The sequence below is a fragment of the Portunus trituberculatus genome, chromosome 39 (genome assembly GCF_017591435.1).
Source record: "Portunus trituberculatus isolate SZX2019 chromosome 39, ASM1759143v1, whole genome shotgun sequence".
In the NCBI taxonomy this organism is placed as follows: domain Eukaryota; kingdom Metazoa; phylum Arthropoda; class Malacostraca; order Decapoda; family Portunidae; genus Portunus; species Portunus trituberculatus.
This window is the reverse complement of record NC_059293.1, coordinates 2,413,139-2,434,160: the sequence shown is the minus strand read 5'-3', so window position 1 is coordinate 2,434,160 and position 21,022 is coordinate 2,413,139. Positions and strand designations below refer to the sequence as shown.

Genomic DNA, 21,022 nt, shown 5'->3' with positions numbered 1-21,022 from the left:
TTCATTGCAAGTGATTATAGCAACGCTCTCTCTCTTTCATCTCATGAAAATGACGCCCTTATGAATCAAGTATTTCTTGGATATTTTAACTTATTAATTTCTATTTTCATTTGATCATAAAAAAAAAAAAATAAATAAAAAAAATAAATAAATAAAAATAGAGTGCATTCAAATTATGTTTATATTCAAACATAATCAGATGTTAAAGCATAAACTGAAAAATTACCTGGATCTCCCCTGAAGCAGACACTGTGGCTTTAGTGACCTGAACACCTTCCGTTAAGATTTTGTTGGTAGAAAGAGAGAGTTGGGCCATCTCCACCTCAGATGGAATTACCTCTGGTGGTGTCTCTTCTGTAGCTTTAAGTGCTTCCTGTGACAATAATATTTCATATCAGTAATAGTACAACTGTGTGGCTGATGGCAACACACAAGCATATATGGATCAGGACACACTGCAGTCACATGCTTGTTTGAAGGATACAAAAAAACTGGAGAAGGTATGGACTGCAGCAACAAAAGATGAACCACAGCATTAAAGAAGTGTCCTACATAGAAAATGAAACAATGAAAGTTTTTTTCCTGTCCCTTGGCCCTCTCCCTCTGCAGCCAGTTGCCTTGTTTTGTTTTTTGAATGGAAGTAAATGATCCATGAAACATTGTAAATATTTGTGTTAATTTTCCAATCTGGATAAATCTATACTCGTTAAATAAAAGGGAGTGATGTAATATGTAGTTGATCATGTCAGCTACACTTGGATTCAATTGCTGTGATGTCACCATTCAGCTCATGTATAGGCAATACCAAATTTCACTGCCCTTTAATTTCACTCAATAACACACAGCATGTTTTTTTTTTTTCTTTGTTTTTTTTCCCCTTTTTTGTACATCACATTACTCTCATCAATAATTTTGATTCTTAATGTCAGTAGCCAACCTCATTTATGAAGAAGAAAAGAAAGGCTTGCATGTACTCTACAGTTCCAATCTTGTCTGTTAGAGAGGTAGTGTTTACACTTGTTTGAGGCAGAAATGTTGGTTGTGTTTAATTTTATACAATAATTAATGCTTTTCTTTTTCTTGAGAAGTAGCACCATGAGTAATTCAAACCATGAGCTGTGGTACCTGTGGTGCCGTTTCTGACCAGCCACACCTGAACTATGAACACAGCAGCACCATCAGCTCCTCCTCTCTGTCACACACTTACTCACTGATACAATTAGCAGAGTTGTTCCACCTACCACCATGCTTCTGTTCAGGCAACTCCCTTTATTTAGATTTGGTCATTTAGATTCTCAAAATATGGAGAATGTTCAGCAGCAGTGTAATACAAGAGTAAACCCACTATAGGTAATGATCTATTATTCTTATTCATATACCCATGATTTTAAAGGCTCACTGAAGAGCTGAGACATGATATTTACATAAATACATACATTCCATACCAATCCCTTGCAATTACTGTGTATTTACCTAGTTGTAGTTTTACAGGGTCTGGGCTTCATGCTCGTGTGGCCCCGTCTCCATATACAGTAAAATCCCTCTTATGCGGCATCAACGGGACCGCCGACATGCCGGATACCAGAAGTTGCCGGATACTTGAATAGAAGTGAAATTATGTCCACAATCACCACCCTGCACTCACGCATCTTACCATAACAAAGATCAGCTGATCGCCGTGCCGCGTGTCGCAACCCGCGCTGCCACCTCACACTCACCAACACATAATACAGTAAAAGCTCAATTAGTCGGACCCCAAATACTCGGATTTTGGACATACCCAGACGAATTTGGCCATGAAAGTTTTTTTTTTTTTTATATATATCTAAAATTCATAAAATAAAGAGGGAACTTATATGTAAGTTAAGTAGAACATCTTGTTTTCACTTAAAACACATTAAAAATCATAAAACAAACTATATGAAACATAAAACAGCCAAAATAATTTTTTGAAATAATAGTTTTTTTATGGGGAGAACTGTAAAAAAGACGCCACAACACGCTCTCGAGTTCAGACTTTGGTTTGTTTGCATCCAGTCATCCACTCGCCGCCATAACACTCACTGGCCCCTGCAATCTCTACTGGAATTTGTCTCAGAAAGTGATGATAACAGGGAAAGCACCCAATATATGAAAGCAGGGTTAGAAAGAAAGCGAGTGCAGTATGGGAGATCGGAAAAACTTGAGGAAGCTGTAATGAAGTGGCATCGGCAACAGGTGGGCGTTGGGGTTGCTGTTCGAGGGATTGAAATTAAGAATGCTGCTGCAACTAATTGCAGTAGAGGGTGTAAAATGAATGACAGTGAAGTAAAAAAAATAAATAAATAAATAAATAAAAAATAAATAAAAAAAAAAAAAAAGGGGGGACGGGGTAAAAATGGGTCATTATCGCACATAGTCAGACAAATACCTTACTCGGACTGGTTTTCTCCCCATTAGGTCAGACTAATTGAGCTTTTACTGTACTAAAATTCTCTTTAATACTTTCCTCTTATAAATAAGTTGATGGGTTACAAAAATAAAGTATACACTTTTTTGTGTCAGGCGATAAACAGTGAACACGTGGGACTGAGTCACTGAGTGAACACAGTGCAGTGGGCCGCAGATGACGTGAAGCAGTGCGCTCTGGTGGTGAGGGGACAAAGTATGCCTCATGCAGGAATTTTAATCAATTTTATTACACATTGATTTTTTATTGATTTTAAGGCTTGGGATAACGGTTCCCAAATGCCAAAACCAAAGTCCTCCTGACTCCTCTGTCAAGAGGCACCGTCTTAGCCCTAATGTAATAGAAGAACCGGACGAAAAAAAAAAAAATAAATAAATAAATAAATGAAATAAAATTTTAGGGCTCAGGGAAAAATGTGCCGGATACTTGAATGCCGGATAAGAGGGATTTTACTGTATACACTTATCCAATTTCTCTTTAAAACTATGCACATTCATTGCTGACACTACTTCCTCACTCAAACTGTTCCAAGTCTCAACACATCTTTGCAGGAAACTAAATTTTTTAACATCTCTCAGACATCTTCCCTTCCTCAGTTTCTTACTATGCAATCTTGTGCTTCTAATGTCATATTCTTCTGTGTGTGTGTGTGTGTGTGTGTGTGTGTGTGTGTGTGTGTGTGTGTTGCTTTTAATCCCTCTATAGTACAAGTTTTCCTCCAAACCTCTGCTGCCTTCTTTATGGCAAGTTTCTGTTTCTTCTCCTCTTCCAATATTTTCAGTTCCTCTTTGTCCTCTGCAATTTTCCTTTCTTCAGCTTGAATGACTTCCAGCCGAGTCAAGTTGTCGATCTTGCCCTCACGCTTACCAATGGCAGCCTTCGTCCGTGTCGCGACCTGGTGAAAGTTAAGCATTGTAAGAAGCACACCAAGAATAAAAACAAAGGATATGAAAAATGGTGACTAACACATGGAAGTCCATCCTGTAATACTTGTCATAAACAAACATGAAAGCACTACACTTCAAGAAGTTTCTGCCAAAAGTCACACCCCAATCTCTCTCTCATTTTGGCAGGTACTTCAGTTCCTTGCTATCACCATTCATTATGATAATCAAGGCGTGGATTTGCTTGTGCAACCTTTGTTACACTTACTGTAGCTGAAAGTACACAAGCCATACCGGCAGATCCAACGTTTTAGTTAATACGTTGCTTTCATACAGTACATTAAAAATTTACTTGGTTAACCACAGTACTACCATTAAAACTTACCTCTTCTGGAAGAGAAGAGATTGTGGCAGCCAAGGTGTCGGAGGCTCTCACGGTTTCTGGGAGGTAAAGCGTGCGAGACAGCAAGAGCAATGATGGAGGCACCTTTTCTTGCAAACTCAACTCCAGCCACTGAGTTAGCTGCAGGCGGAGTCGCTCTTCTGACAGACCATAAGCTCTCATGCCCCTGGCACGACAGGCTTGCTGAAGTTCCCATACTGCTAAGGAATCCAGTCCTTCTCTTTCAATGATCTGTCAAGAGGTACATCTTGCTGGAAAACATCTCTAAGGTAAAAATGCATCAAGCTTTGTACTTTGAATATGAGATCTAGTGTTTCCTCCTCCATATTTCACATACTAACTCAATCTTATGTGAATGGCTAAATGCATTAACAAAATGACATTATAAGCAATTAAAACTGACTTCAGAAAGTGAAAAGCAGGATGGTATTACAAGCAACGAAAACATGAAATGGAATGATATACAAATGTCAAAAACCATCACTTCAGATCAAAAGCCAGTAAGACAAGACTGCTTGTTTTGTCAAATGTATGAAGATCTTCAGACTTTACCTTATCATCAGCTGCTAACGATCTCAACTTGAGTCTTAGTTGAAACCTCAGGAAATTATTGGTACCAAAGGGTTGCATCTCCAGTAGTCGGCAAAGAGCAACCAATTGTGGTCTTGTCATGGAGTCTAGCGTAATTTCATCTTCAAACAACTTGCTGAACTTCAAAATTTCCTCATTGCTGACTTGTTCTCCAGATTTAGTGATCTGCAAAGAAACTTACTTGTATGATTTTCTACCTTATTTTTCATGCATGTACGTGTGCATGCTCGTGCGCACGTACAGACACAGAACCTTTAAATTACAGACCGGTATCACTAACTAGTGTAATATGCAAGATGTGTGAAAAAGTAAAAAAGAAGCAATGGATTGAGTTTCTTGAAGACAACAAATTATTATCAAATAGCCAATTTGGTTTTAGAAAAGGTCGGTCATGTGTAACAAATTTATTCAGTTTCTACTCTAGAATAGTTGATAAAGTACAAGAGAGAGAGGGATGGATTGACTATATTTATTCAGATTTAAAAAAGGCGTTTGATAAAGGGCCACATGAAAGATTACTATGGAAGTTAGAGGAGAAGGGTGACTTAAAAGGAAGCACATTGAGATGGATGAAAAATTACTTGAGGGGGAGAGAAATAAGAATGATAGTTAAAGATATGAAGTCCATGTGGAGAACAGTAGACAGCGGAGTGCCACAGGGGTCAGTATTGGCGCCAATACTTTTTTTCGTATATATAAACGACATGCCAGAGGGAGTGAACAGCTACATAAATCTGTTTGCGGACGATGTGAAACTGTGCAGAGTCATTAAACAAAAAGAGGATTGTGAAATACTACAGGAAGACTTAAACAAGATCTGGAAATGGAGTAAAAATGGGAGATGGAATTCAATGTGGACAAAAGCCATGTCATGGAAATGGGAAAAGTGAAAGATGACCAGTGGGAATCTATAAGATGGGAGATGGAGTAGAACTAGAAAAAGTAAAAAAGGAAAAGGACTTGGGAGTGACAATGGAAGAAAACAATCAACCGGTAAGCCATATTGATAGAATTTTCAGAGACGTGTAATTTGCTAAGGAATATTGGATTAGCATTTCACTATATGGACAAAGAAATGATGAAGAAATTGATAAGTACTAAAATAAGACCTAGATTGGAATATGCAGTTGTGTGGACCCCCATAAAAAGAAACACATAAGGAAATTGGAGAGACTACAAAAAATGGCTACAAGAATGGTTCCAGAATTTAAAGGGATGACATATGAGGAGAGACTAAAAGCTATGGATCTACCAACCCTGGAACAGAGAAGAGAGAGAGGGGATCTGATACAAGTTTATAAATTGATTAACGGAATGGATCAAGTGGATAATGAGAAACTAATCCTGAGAGAAGAATATGACATTAAAAGCACAAGATCGCATAGTAAGAAACTGAGGAAAGGAAGATGTCTGAGAGATGTTAAAAAATTTAGTTTCCTGCAAAGATATGTTAAGACTTGGAACAGTTTGAGTGAGGAAGTGTTGTCAGCAAAGAGTGTACATAGTTTTAAAGAAAAAATGGATAAGTGTAGATATGGAGACGGGGCCACACGAGCATAAAGCCCATGCCCTGTAAAACTACAACTAGGTAATTACACGAGACGCAGTCAAAGAAGGACGCACACACACACACCACACACAATCAGCTGATCTTCACTACATACCTGTTGTATTATTATTATTATTATTATGAGGTCAATGAAGGCGACCCACTGGAAAGCATAACTGCATAAACCCAAAGGCCCAGTGGGCGGCACCTCACCGATAAGTGAAAGGAAGTAACAGGAATGAACAACAGAATAGGAAGATTGGTAGAGATCTAAGAGGTAGTGAGTTCAGAGAGAAGAAAGGTATTCACACGTTTTTTAAATGCTTCAATGTTACTAGAATTAACAATCTCGTTGGGAATTGTATTCCAGAGTCTAGCAGATACTGGGATAAAACACCGAAAATTGTGAAGTATTACATCGATTCACAGACAAGGAACGGTCATTCATGATCAAGGATTGTCTTGTAGCACGTGCTGGTAGTGAAGGGGCAGGCAAATGACAATGCAACGGGTGGTTGGAATTAGACATGATTTTGAAGAAAAGGACAATGATCCAACCAAACGACGATGCCGAAGATTAATCTCAAGATTAGGAAGAAGAAATTTAATCTGGTTGAATGCTCTATCTAAAAGCTTTAACCCTTAACTTCCGGCGGTCGTATATAAACGCTTAAGGCCAGAACGTCCAAGTGACGGGATTCGCCCCAGTAATCAAGATTTTCCCGGCGAATTTTAAGTCTCGCGCTCTCTTGAGGCGGATGGTGAGTAGAAGTATCTGGCATCTTTTACCACACAAGTGTTTCCACAAGAGCTCCTAATTTTAGAGGTAACTGAACTGTTTTCCGTTTATGGGCGACACTTGGCAACTCCGGTGACGCTGGGTAGAAAGGTCAGTGATAACAGCGAAGGATCGGGTCAGATTGTAAATCACCATGGAGCAAGGCAGAACCTTTTACTTAGCAGTGGTTCTGAGCTAGAAGAAAGTGACAGTGAATATATAGAAGAAGAAACTGGGGAAAGTGAAGAGACTAGTAGTGAGGACACGGATGTAGAGCATCATTCACCTGCTTTCTCAGGAGAACAGACAGAGAGACAGAGACTCTTACACAGTATAAGTGACAGTGAAGGCAATAATGATGAAGAACAGACTCCAGATAATGTGTCAAGGACACAGAGTGTTTCTAGGAGACGAGGCATGCGCGTGCTCCTCGCGTTCTGGGAGACGATCAAGGGGCGTGGCAGAGGTGGCGCGAGACCCCGACCTGTCTTTCAATGGAGGAATTCAATGATGATTTTTTCCCAGTTATGCCTGATTTATCTGTGTCTCCTGGCATAACAGCTGAATTCCCTCCTGTGCAACACAATTGTGACTATTTCATGGTGTTTCTCAGTGATGCTTTCTTGGACCATATAGTGAGTGAGAGCAACACTTTTCATGATGAAGAAACAGCAGATGATGATGATGTGCCCCATAGCTCTCACGAGAAAGAGTGGAAAACATCACAAGAAATGAACTCCTGACGTTCATAGCCGTCACGCTTCTTATGAGTCATTCGAGAAAAGCTTTGAGGCATGATTATTGGAAGAAGAGTGATCTGCTGTACATGCCAATCTTTGCACGGTACATAACAAGGGACAGATATGACAACATATTGAAATACCTTCACTTCTGCAATGTTAAAACTGATGATCCACTCTGGAAAATTAGGCCTGTCATACAGTCTCTCGTAAATAAATTCAAGTCCTTTTTCAAGCCATTTCAAAACCTAGTGATAGATGAGTCACTTATGCTTTTCAAGGGAAGACTCATTTTCACATATATACCATCAAAGCGACATCGCTTTGGTGTGAAAATGTATATCATATGTGATTGTGAAACACACACACACACACACACACACACACACACACACAATGGAGAAGAGCGCGTATGTGAAGAAAATTCTGGAGTTAGAAGGTAAAATTGAAAAACTGTTTGAAAAGTATGAGGGCCTGGAAACGAGTTATGACAATGTAAAGAGAGACTGTGCCGATATGAAGAAGGAAAATACAGCACTGAAAGAGGAAGTTAAGCTAATTAAAGTGAATTGCGAAAAATGTGGAGAATCTCTAGGAAAAGTGATGGAGAAGCAGGCTGAATGGAAAAAGTCAGGAAGTGGAAAGAAAGGAGGTAAATTACAAAGTTGCAAGTCTGGAAAAGGAAATCAAAGAGTCAGGGAGAAAACTTTGGGCCTTGCTGAAATTATAGATCAACAGATCATAGAAGAGAAGATAGCTGAGAAAGTGGTGAAGGTTATTAAGTCAAATGAGACATTGGTGAGGGAAACTGTAGACAAAAAGAGATGTGTGGTGATATTTGGTGTGGAGGAGGATAAGACACCGAGTAAAATGGAGAGAGAGAAAACATAAAAAGGTGATAAATAATATCATTAATGTGGTGCAAGAGGAGGAAAAGACCTAGTACAAGAAATAGAGGACTTCCATAGAATTGGAAAGTTCACAAGAGAAGGTATGAGGCCAATAAGAATCAAACTTAAGTCACAAAAGGATGTAGATGAATTGGTGGAGAAGTCATGGAGGCTAGCCCAGCAGGAAACAACAAGGAAGATTTGGTTGAGAAGAGATCTCGGTGAAAAGGAAAGAGAAATGTTAAATGAGTTGAGAAAGGAGGCTTTGAAAAAAATGAAGAGAGGACAGAAGAGGAGAAGAAAGAGTTTTTCTGGAGAATCTTGGATATGAGACTGAGGAAGTGGTTCATAACCCAGAAAAGTACAGCAAGAAAGGACTAAAGAAACTTACATATGAGCGAAATGTAATGTATTCCAACATAAATGGAGTGATATCGGGATTTTAGAACTCAACGATTACTTGAGGGACAAGAACCCAGATATTGTGGGTCTTACTGAAACAAAACTGAGAGAGGAGAAGACCTGATGAAGGTTGGAGAAGGAAATATAACGTTTGGAAAAGAAATAGAGTAGGTAAGATGGGAGGAGGAGTGATGTTGCTGGTTAAAAAGATATAAAGGTGGATCAAGTGAAAAAGGTATGGGAAAGGCAGAAGTGCTAAAGATCAGAGCAGAAACTAATGAAGGAAAAAGAGGCACTACATAGTGGTGTACGTACCACCTAAGACAAATGCATGGTCAGTACAGGAATATGAAGAAATGATAAGTGATACAGGAACATGTCTGGAAGAAATGTTGGGTGGCTGTGAACGAACTATAATGATGGGAGATTTTAATTGTAAAGAGGTGTGTTGGGAGGACTGGTCAATGGAAGGATCAGAGACAACATGGGGAAATACACTATTGACACTGGCAATGGAAAATGTGTTAACTCAGTGGGTCAAAGAAGATACTAGGTTTGGAGGAGAGGGAGCATCGTCAAGACTGGACTTGGTCTTTAGTACAGAGCCAATGGTCATTGAGGAGATGAGGGTGGAGTGCCCTTTAGCAAAGAGTGATCATGCAGTTTTGGAGTTCAAGGTGATAGACGAAGAGAAATCTAGAAGAAATGAAGAATATAAAGTGGGAAGATGGAATTATGCCAAGACAGATTTTGGAAACCTAAAGAAATTCTTTCAAGAGACAAATTGGATGAAATTCAAGAGTGCTAAGGAGCAAATGAAAAGTGGAAGGAATTTATAAAAATATACAAAGAAGGTGAGAAAAATTTGTACCAATAAGACAACATAGAGAAGTTGGAAAGCAGGACTGGTTTAACGATAGATGTGAAAAGGCTAGAACAAGAAAAGAGGATGCATGGAAGAGGTGGAGAAGGAAAAGACGGATTAAGCAGTGGGAAAGTTACAAAAGAGCAAGAAATGAATATGTGTTGATTAGAAGAGAAGAAAGAAAGAAACAAGAAAAGGATATAATTGATAAATGTAAAGACCAACCAAGGCTTTTTACAGACATGTGAACAACAACATCAAAAATAGAGAAAGTATTGAAAGTTTAGAAGTAAATGGAGTATACAGTGAAGATCCCAGGGAAATGGCAGAGGCTATGAATGGATGCTTTCGGAAGGTATTCACAAAGGAGACTGCTTTTGACAAACCACTGGTAATGGAACAGAAAGGGATTATGAAGGAGTTTCAAGTAACTGTGGAGGAGATCAAGAACATGATGGGGAGTTTAGAAGTGAGAAAAGCTGTGGGACCTGATGGGGTATCAGGATGGATTTTAAGAGAATGCAGGGAGCAATTGGCAGAAAAAGTTTGTGAAGTAATTGATGCCTCATTAAGGGAAGGTGTAGTGCCCCAAGACTGGAAAAGAGCTAACATTGTCCCAATCTATAAATCAGGTAACAAGAGAGACCCATTGAACTATAGACCAGTGTCACTTACAAGTGTGGTAGCTAAGATGTGTGAGAGGGTGGTGAAGAATAGATGGACAGACTTCTTGGAGAAAATGACATACTTTGTGAGTGTCAATTTGGTTTTAGAAAGGGCGTTCATGCACGACAAACCTGATATGTTACTATTCGAGGGTGATAGATGTAATACAGGAAAGAGATGGTTGGGCTGATGGAATATATCTGGATTTAAAAAAGGCCTTTGATAAGGTACCACACCAGAGACTGATCTGGAAACTTGAAATGGTAGGAGGAGTGCATGGCAGTTTACTAAAATGGATGGAAGACTTTTGGTAGGAAGAGAAATGAGAACAATAATTAAGGACAGACCATCAGAATGGGGATTGGTGGAGAGTGGAGTTCCACAGGGATCAGTGTTGGCACCAGTAATGTTCGCAGTCTACATAAATGACATGGTGGATGGGGTGTCCAGTTATGTGAGCCTATTTGCAGACGATGCAAAATTGTTAAGAAAAGTGAGATGTGACAAAGATTGCGAACTACTCCAGGAAGACTTGGACAGAATATGGAAATGGAGCTGTACATGGCAAATGGAGTTCAACACGACAAAATGCAAGAAAATAGAGTTTGGCAAGAGTGAAAGAAGAATCAGGAGTATGTACAAGATAGGAAATGAAGACATAAAACCAGTCATGAAGAAAAAGACCTTGGGGTGACAATTACCAATGACCTATCGCCAGAGAGACATATAAACAAAATAATTGGAGAAGTATTGAACTTATTGAGGAACATAAGAGTGGCGTCAGATATCTAGATGAAGAAATGATGAAGAAAATAATTACTGCAATGATAAGACCGAGGCTTGAATATGCAACAATACAGTGGGCTCGAACTTAAAGAAACACATAAGGAAACTAGAGAAAGTACAGAGGGCTGCAACAAAAATGGTGCCTGACTTAAGAGATTTGACTTATGAAGACAGACTGAAAAGAATGCAACTTCCAACCCTGGAAAACAGAAGAGAAAGGGGAGACCTGATAGCAATATACAGAGTGATGATTGGCATGGAAAAATGGATAGGGAAGATCTGTGTATGTGGAATGGAAGAATGTCGAGAGGGCATGGGAAAAACTAAAATGGCCACTTATAGGAGAGATGTGAAAAATATAGCTTCCTCATAGAAGGGTGGAAGCATGGAATAGTTTAGACGTGGAAGTGGTCAACGCAAGGAATATTCATGATTTTAAGAAAAGCTGGACATTAATAGATATGGAGACGGGACAACACGAGCATAGCTCTTTTCCGTATGTTACAATTAGGTAAATACAATTAGGTAAATACACACACACACACACACACACACACACACACACACACACACACACACACACACACACACACACACACACACACACACACACACACAAAAAATGTAGAAATCAGTGATAATATGTATTTTTTAAAAAAGAGAGAGAGAAGAAGAAAAAAAAAGAAGAAGAAGAAAAAGAAAAAAGAGAGAGAAGAGGTGTGAATGATGGAGGAGGAAAAGAAGATATTCAGAATAAAAGAGAAAATAATTATCAGTATTCAAAGTGTGAAAAGGTGAATGAAGACAGAAAAAAATATTTTAATGGAAGAAGGAGAAGTGAGATGTGAGAGAACAAGAGTGAAATATTAAAATGAGGAGATGAAAGAGTAAAAGAATTTCTTACAATATCATCAGAGGAATATATAATTTGGAAAAAAACTTTACATGAGACTGATGATGAAGTGAAGAAGTGAACTCAAAAGAAGTTTGGGAAAGGGTGAGAGAATTCAGAGACAAAATTAGAATAGGATGAAAAATATCAGGTGAACTGGGAAAGGTGTTTGATACTAATAAATACTATGAATGAAGGTTGAATAAGATAAATGAAGAATGAAAATGAGTGAGAATTAGGATGATGTGAAGGAATTGTGAAAAGTGGTGATCAGAAAAGAAATATTGAAATAAAATGAGATGATAAATAAAAAAGAAGAGGTAGAACATTTGAAAGGATAAATGGATAAAAGAATAAGGAGATAAAGAAGTGTTGATGAGAAATGAAGAATGATGGAGGAAAAAATAGATCTAATTTGAAAAGGGTATGATTAAAGAAAATGAGAACTAAAATCAAGTGAAATTATAGATTCATGAAGATAAGGGAGATTGATGTGGTTATGAAAGAGAATCAGAAGACTGAGATTTTCTAAAAAAATGATAGATGGAACAAATTATTAATACAAAAAGATGGAGAGATAGAGAGAAAAATCTTAGATAAAATGGAAATGGGTCTATAGATGAATGGAGGATGAAGATTTTGGAATAGAACATGAGAGAGAGATAGAAAAGAATAGAAAAAGAGAAAAAATAATGAATTTTGGACAGAGGAGAAGAATCTTTTGAAAAAAGAGGAGAAAAAAAGGATAAAGAATGAGTCTAACTATTAAGATATCTTAAGATGGAGACTTAAAGGAATGGAGTGAATTTAATGTGACAAGAGAGAGAAAATATATGTTTGAGAAAAGGAAGAAAAGATTGGTGTCAGAATTATGGAGATTGAATGAGAATACATGAAGAGGAGGAAATGAGAAAAAGAGTGATTGAAAGCTGAAATGATGTGGTTGGGAGGTGAATCAGAACATAAGGTGATTGACATGTGGAGAATATGAGTGGGAAAAAGAGAGAAGAAATGATTCAGGTGAAGATGAATTAAAATAAGAATGTTTTAGAGAGTGAGATCATTAAAAGGATGTTGGGATGAAATTTTAGAAGGAACACAATGAAGAAAAATGAAGGGAATCAATTGACTATCAGAATGAAAAGATACAATGTGAAAATGGAATGAAGAAATGGTGGTGACTTTAGAAATATGGATAGGTGTGAATAGGAAATGAAGTTTGAATATTGAAAGAAAGAGAGTGGTTGTGAAAGGAGAGATGAAAGTTATGAGAGTGAAAAGAAGATCAAGGAATTAGAGATGAGTTGGGATGAAGATCTGACAATGAGGACAAAATCTAGAGAGAAGTTGAGTTTGAGAAAGGAGTTCAACAATTGATGATGTGAAAAATAAACAAAAAAAAGGAATTTAGGGTCTGATTCTTGAATAGATGAAGAATTTAGAAACAGTCATAAATAGAATCATCAAGATGGGATTTCTAACAGAGAAGATATAGTAGATTAAAAGATGAAATTTTAAAGATATTTATGAAGAAAAATGGAAGGTGAAGAAGTGATGTGGAGAAAATAAAGAGTCTAGATAGAATATGAAGAAGAGGTTTTGAAATTAGGAATCAGAATCTAGAAACATGTGAAGTAAAACAAGAGTCTCTGAACAAAAATTATATCATATTTGGAGGAAATGAAGTTGAAAGTGGAAATATTAATGATAAGACAACAGATTAGAGGAATTGTGAACATAATAAGAATGAGGAAAATTAAATAAAAATGAAACTCATAAAAAAGAGAAACACAGGGAATAAAAGGATGGAGGAGAAAAGGAAGGAATTATTATGGAAAGATGAATTACATGATGACAGTAGATGGAAAAAGAAAAGAAGGAAAAATGCTGATATTTTGTTGTAAAAATGATTGAAAGAAAGGAAAGAAGAAGAAGAAAAAAAAAAGTTCTGTGATAAAGAGGGAGGAGAATGGAAGAGACTGAATGGATGAGATGTGGAATGAAAATATGAAATAGAAAATAGAGAAAAGAAGGAGGAATGTGAGAATAGTGGGCAAGTTTATGATACATGAGAGGCCAAAACATTTGGTTGAAGAACAAGTGAAAATAGACAGATATACTATAAACTATTTAAGGAATGTTTGATGAGTGAAGAACAAAACTATGGTGGATGATGGATAGAGTTCATGAAATCAATTATTAAGGAATCATGAGTGAAAAAGAGATTCCATCAAAATGCAGACATGAGACCAGAGAAGGAATGAAAGCTGATGATGACTATGTTGGTGAGGGAGAGAGCGATTGAAGGCTTGATGACAATACTTCACTACTTAAGAGAGTGTTGAATATTGAATGTAAAGTAGATAAACTGATTAAGGAGAAGATGGAAATGAAAGAGAATGAAGAGCAGGAAAAAAGTTTATAAAACTGAGAGAAAGGATAAAAAAAAGTGGAAGAAAACGAAGCTAGGCTAAGAGCGGAAAACGAAGAACTAAAAAAGGAAGTAGCTAACTACAAGACATTGATGGAAGAAGGACTCGGTAAAGCCGAGAAAGAAAAAGAGAAGCTGAAAGATCTAGTAAACAAGGAAGAGGAAAGAGTACAGAACGTGATTAAAAAAGAAGTACAAGCATGGCGAGTCCAAGATAAGAAAGATAAGGCTGATTTTCAGGATGTGATTCAAGAACAACTAAAAGAAAAAGAAGAAAATATGACAAAAAAAAAATGATAGGAGTCCTCAAGACAAAAGAAAATCTAGTTAGAGAAATTGCAGAAAAAAAGAAGAGTGTAGTCGTATTTGGAATAAAAGAAAAAATATAAAATATAGACCAAAAAGAGAAAAAGAAGAAATGAAATCAGTCAAAGACCTAGAAGAATCTAAAGAGAAGATAGGATAAAGATCTAGTAAACAAGGAAGAGGAAAGAGTACAGAACGATTAAAAAGAAGTACAAGCATGGAGAGTCCAAGATAAGAAAGATAAGGCTGATTTTCAGGATGTGATTCAAGAACAACTAAAAGAAAAAGAAGAAAATATGACAAAAAAAAAATGATAGGAGTCCTCAAGACAAAAGAAAATCTAGTTAGAGAAATTGCAGAAAAAAAGAAGAGTGTAGTCGTATTTGGAATAAAAGAAAAATATAAATATAGACCAAAAGGAGAAAAAAGAAGAAATGAAATCAGTCAAAGACCTACTGAAGAATCTAAACGACGAAGATAGGCATAACTTGGAAGAGGAAGTAGAAGAAATAAACAGAATGGGACCATATCAAGAAGGAAAAACGAGACCAATCAAAATACTACTAAAATCACAAGCAGCAACAGAAGAAATATTATATAGAACAACAAAACTTAGAGAAACAGAAGGCTGCAAGGATATCTATATAAAGAAAAATAGAAATGAGGAAGAAAGGAAGAGATACAATGAACTAGCAGCAGCAGTAAGGGAAAAAAATAATGAAAGGTCAGGAGAAAAAAAAAAAAGGCATTTTTTTTTTGAGAATTCTAGGAGACAGGATAAGGAAATGGTATATAAACGAGAAGAAAGAGGAAAAAGTGGAACAAGTTTAACTAAAAAATGATAAAGGCAAAAGACTAAAAATGATGTATACGAACATAGACAGGGTTTTATCAAGTAAATTAGAATTAAGAGATTACATAAAGAAAGAAAATCCAGATATTGTATGCCTGGCTGAAACAAAACTAAATAAGGCAATCAAAATAGACTTGGATAATAGGTATAATGTATGGAGAAGAGACAGAGGGGGCAAAGGAGGAGGAGGAGTCATGATTATGTTAAGGAAGGAGATAGTGATAAACCAAGTGGAATGTGGGGAAGGAAAAGTAGAAGTACTGTATGTTAAGATGCATATTAATAAAAAAGAGTTAACAATCATAGTAACATATGTGCCACCAAAACAAATTCATGGACCAATCAAGAATATAAAGACATGATAGATGACACAATAAGGAGTCAACGAGAATCGTTAAAGAAAGGAAAAAAAATTATATTAGTAGGAGATTTCAACTCTAAAGAAGTGGACTGGGAAAATTATGAAAGTGGTATGGGGGAAGAAGCCTGGGGAGAAAGATTCCTGAACCTAATGATAGACAATATGATGGACCAGAGAGTAAAGGAATGCACAAGATTCAGAGGAAACAATGAGCTGGTGAGATTGGACCTAGTTTTTACAAGGGGTATTTAAATGAATGATGATATAAGATATAAGTGCCCATTGGGAAAGAGTGACAATGTAATATTAGAAATAGATATGGAAGATGGAAAGGAAGATAGAGATGATTCATACAAAGGAGACTGATTAAATTACAGAAAGGCTGATATTGAGAATCTCAAGAACTAGTTTAAAAACATAAACTGGGAGGAGATGGAAAACTCAGAGACGATGCAAGAGAAGTATAACTTATTTTTGGAAATATACAAAACAGGAGTCAGGGAATATGCCCCACAATATAGACCTAAAGAAGAAGGAAAGAAAGATTGGTTTAATGCAAGATGTGCTAGGGCAAAGGAGAAAAGAGATGGAGCATGGAAAAGGTGGAGGAGAAATAGAAATCCAGCAAATAACTAAGGAAAACTTCAAGGCAGCGAGAAATGAATATGTTAAGGTGAGGAAGGAAGAGGAAAAGAACTCTGAAAAGGACATTGTCGAAAAATGTAAGGAGCAACCAAAATTGTTCTATAGATTCATAAATGGAAGAATTAGGTAAAGAGAAACAATAGAAAGGTTAAAAGGAGAGAACGGGATAGTGGAAGACCCAAAAAGTATGGCAGAACTATTAAATAATAAATTCCAGGTGGTCTTTACTAAGGAATCCAAATTTGAAAGGCAACAGGGTAATAGAGAGACAGTCTATATGAAAGAGATTAAAGTAACCAAGCTTGAAATAAAAGAATTAATGAAGGAACTGGATGAAGAGAAGGCAATGGGACCAGATGAAGTCTCAGGCAGAATACTGAAAGAATGTAGGGAAGAACTAGCAAGTCCTATATACATCATAAAATGCTCAATAGAAAATGGAACAGTACCAGTAGAATGGAAAAGAGCTGAGGTGGTTCCCATATATAAGAGTGGAAGGAAGAACCTTTAAATTACAGACTAGTATCACTAACTAGTGTAATATGCAAGATGTGTGAAAGAATAATAAAGAAACAATGGATTGAGTTCCTTGAAGACAACAAATTAATATCAAATAGGCAATTTTGTTTTAGAAAAAGATGGTCGTGTGTAACTAATTTATTGAGTTTCTATTCTAGAATAGTTGATAGTGGGATGGGTTGACTGATTTATTTGGATTTAAAAAAGGCGTTTGACAAAGTGCCACATGCAAGATTACTATGGAAGTTAGAGGAGAATGGTGGCTTAAAAGGAAGCACATCGAGATGGATAGAAAATTATTTGAGGGGGAGAGATATAAGGACGGTAGTTAAAGACATGAAGTCCAAGTGGAGAGCAGTAGAAAGCGGAGTGCCACAGGGGTCAGTATTGGCACCAATACTTTTCCTAATTTATATAAACGACATGCCAGAAGGAGTGAACAGATACATAAATCTGTTTGCGGACAATACGAAACTGTGCAGAGTTATAAAGCAAAAGGAGGATTGTAAAATACTGCTAGAATACCTAAATAAGATCTGGGAATGGAGTAAAAAGTGGGAAATGGAATTCAATGTGAACAAAAGCCATGTCAAGGAAATGGGAAAGAGTGAAAGATGACCCGTGGAAATCTATAAGATGGGAGATGGAGTAGAACTAGAGAAAGTAAAAAAGGAAAAGAACTTAGGAGTGATGATGGAAGAAAACAATCAACCAGTAAGCCATATTGATAGAATTTTTAGAGAAACATATAATTTGCTAAGGAATATTGGAGTAGCATTTCACTACATGGACAAAGAAATGATGAAGAAATCGATAAGTACTATAATAAGACCCAGATTGGAATATGCAGGAGTAGTGTGGACCCCTCATAAAAAGAAACACATAAGGAAATTGGAGACTACAAAAAATGGCTACAAGAATGGTTCCAGAATTTGAAGGGATGACATATGAGGAAAGACTAAAGGCTATGGATCTACCAACCCTGGAACAAAGAAGAGAGAGAGATGTGATACAAGTTTATAAATTGATCAACGAAATGGACCAAGTGGATAATGAGAAACTGATCCTGAGAGAAGAATATGTCATCCGAAGCACAAGATCGCATAGTAAATAGCTGAGAAAAGGAAGATGTCAGAGAGATGTTAAAAAATATAGTTTCCCGCAAAGATGTATTGAGACTTGGAACAGTTTAAATGAAGAAGTAGTGTCTGCAACGAGTGTGCATAATTTTAAAGTAAGATTGGATAAGTGTAGATATGGAGACGGGGCCACACGAGCATAAAGCCCAGGCCCTGTAAAACTACAACTAGGTAAATACACACACACACACACACACACACACACACACACACACACACACACACACACTCAAGAAGTGGTGGATAAAACAGACGGAATAGACAGTACACAGACTGAAAGTTGGAAGAAAGAGATTAGGAATGGAATTCAAGTGACATGCACGAATATAGATGGATTTCTGTCTAAATGGCTAGAATGTATGGATTACCTAAGAAACAGTGAACTGGACATAATGAGTGTGGTGGAAACAAAGTTAAGGCCCGAATTAAAGCTAGATTGGTTTGATGTAAAACACGACAAAAGTATGGAGAAATGATAGAAAAAATAAAGGAGGTGGTGGTATAATGGTTTTTACTAAAAAAGATCTGATAGTGAAGGAGGTGAACTTTAGTAAGGGAAATGAGGAAGTGGTAAGTATCCTTATAACAGATGGTAAGAGGGACATTAATATTATAACAGTACACATATCACCCAGAACCAGTGCTTGGAATTATGAACAGTATCAAGTGGTGATGAGAAATACTCTGGACAGAATAAAACAGGAACTCACCAAAAAGGATAGAGTAATGATAGTCGGGGACTTTAACTGTAAGGAAATAGTGTAGGAAGATTACGAAGTGGTGAATGGTGGTGAGTGGGCAGAGCAATTGTTAAACGTAGCAACAAATAACTTGATGACACAGTGAGTGAGATCACCAACAAGGTGCAGGGGACAGGATGTTGCAGCGAGGTTGGATTTGGTATTCACCAGGGGAATCTCCCTAAAAGAGGAAATTGAACATGAATGTCCCTTGGAGAAAAGCAACCATAATGTCCTAAGATTTGAGCTGGATACGGAATTAAGCATGGAAAAGAGTGTGGAGCACAGGGAGGAAAAATTAAATTATGTCAGGGCAAATTACAACCATATAAGAGAGTTCTTTAATGAAATTGACTGGTGTACCAGGAAGTCGATATGCAATTGAAATATGATAAATTTATGGATTTATATAACTGTGCTGTGAAGAAGTTTGTGCCATATAACAGAATGAGGACTTTAAATAATAAACAGTGGTTTAATGGAAATTGTGAAGAAGCAAAAAAAGAACAAAGAAAAGGCATGGAAGAAACTTAAGAAAAACAGTGAAGTATTATCAAGAGAAGTCTACAAAACAGCAAGGAATATATATGTTGAAGTAAGGAGAACAGCACAAAAGGAATATGAACAGAGTGGTGGAAAACTGTGATAGTGACCCTAAAATGTTCTACAAATTCATAAATAGAAAATTAAATAAAAGGAAGGCAATAGAAAAAGTAAAAGTTGGGGAAGAAGTATATGAGGATGCTAGAGATATAGCTGAAATATTGAACGACAACTTTTGCAAAGTGTTTACAAAGGAGGAGCATTTTACAGGAGAAAGGTCTACGGAAATAAAGTAAATGCACGACATCATGGTTACTAAAGAAGATATAAGGAAAATTATAAGTAACTTGGATATTAATAAATCGATGGGGCCTGATGGCATATCTGGGAGGTTGCTAAAAGAATGTAAGGATCAATTGTTGAACCCCATATTTGATATTGTGGAAACCTCCATACGAACAGGAATAGTCCCGAAAGAGTGGAAAAGAGCTGACATTGTGCCTATATATATAAGAATGGAAGTAGAATGGAACCGTTAAATTACAGACCAGTATCGTTGACTAGTATATTGTGCAAGGTATGTGAAGAAGTAATTAAAGCAAAGTGGAGTGAGTATCTAGAAAGTGAAAACATCCTGAGTGAAAGGCAGTTTGGTTTTAGAAAAGGAAGATCGTGCGTATCCAATTTATTATGTTTTTATTCAAGAGTAACTGACATACTACAACATAGAGAGGGATGGGTGGATGCTACTTACCTGGACTTGAGAAAGGCCTTTGATAAAGTGCCACACAATAGACTGATGTGGAAACTAAAGAAGATTGGAGGAGTAAGTGATAAACTAGCAAAATGGATGGAAAATTACTTAGTGGGAAGAGAAATGCTAACAGTGGTGAAAGGAAAGAAGTCAGAGTGGAAAAAGGTAACCAGTGGAGTTCCACAAGGGTCAGTGCTTGGTCCCATCATGTTTTTTATTTATGTTAATGATATGCCAGTAGGAATAGACAGTTACATGAATATGTTTGGGACGATACTAAAATTATGAGGAGAGAAAAGAATGTGGAAGATTGTAACAAGTTACAGGAAGATCTTGATAAAATATATGAGTGGAGTAAAGAAAGGCAGATGTAATTTAATATAAACAAGAGCCATGTTATGAAAATGGGAAGTAGATACAGACCAAACAAGGATTACAGGCTGGGAGATGAGAAAATTAAAGAGACCAATGAGGAGAAAGATTTAGGAGTAACCGTGCAAAACACTTTGTCACCGGAGAAACACATAAACAAGATATTTGGGAAAACATATAACATGCTTCAAAATATTGGTCTTGCATTCCACTACCTAGATGAAGGAATGATGAAGAAGATACTATGCACTCTAATATGACCTCAGTTAGAATATACAGCTTGCGTTTGGTCACCACACATGAAGAAAAATGTGAAGAAGGTGGAAAGGGTACAGAGGCTGGCAACAAGGATGGTACCAGGATTCAAGGAGTTAGACTATGAGGAAAGACTGAGGAAGCTGGGGCTGACCACATTAGAAGAGAGAAGAACAAGGGGTGACATGATAACTATGTATAAATTAGTG

The 21,022-nt window shown here is 36.9% G+C and overlaps 1 protein-coding gene across 3 annotated transcripts in view; it reads right to left on the bottom strand.

The window, feature by feature from the left end:
• LOC123515445 (mitochondrial proton/calcium exchanger protein-like) overlaps positions 1 to 21,022 on the bottom strand; it is a 127,910-nt gene that overhangs the window by 28,437 nt on the left and 78,451 nt on the right. For all 3 annotated transcript variants that reach the window (XM_045274010.1, XM_045274011.1, XM_045274012.1), the window contains exons 5-8: positions 4,289 to 4,492; positions 3,719 to 3,967; positions 3,174 to 3,344; positions 227 to 373 (exon numbers count right to left, since the gene is read on the bottom strand). In XM_045274010.1, coding sequence (XP_045129945.1) covers positions 227 to 373; positions 3,174 to 3,344; positions 3,719 to 3,967; positions 4,289 to 4,492 — 771 coding nt within the window. The remainder of the gene's footprint in view (positions 1 to 226; positions 374 to 3,173; positions 3,345 to 3,718; positions 3,968 to 4,288; positions 4,493 to 21,022) is intronic.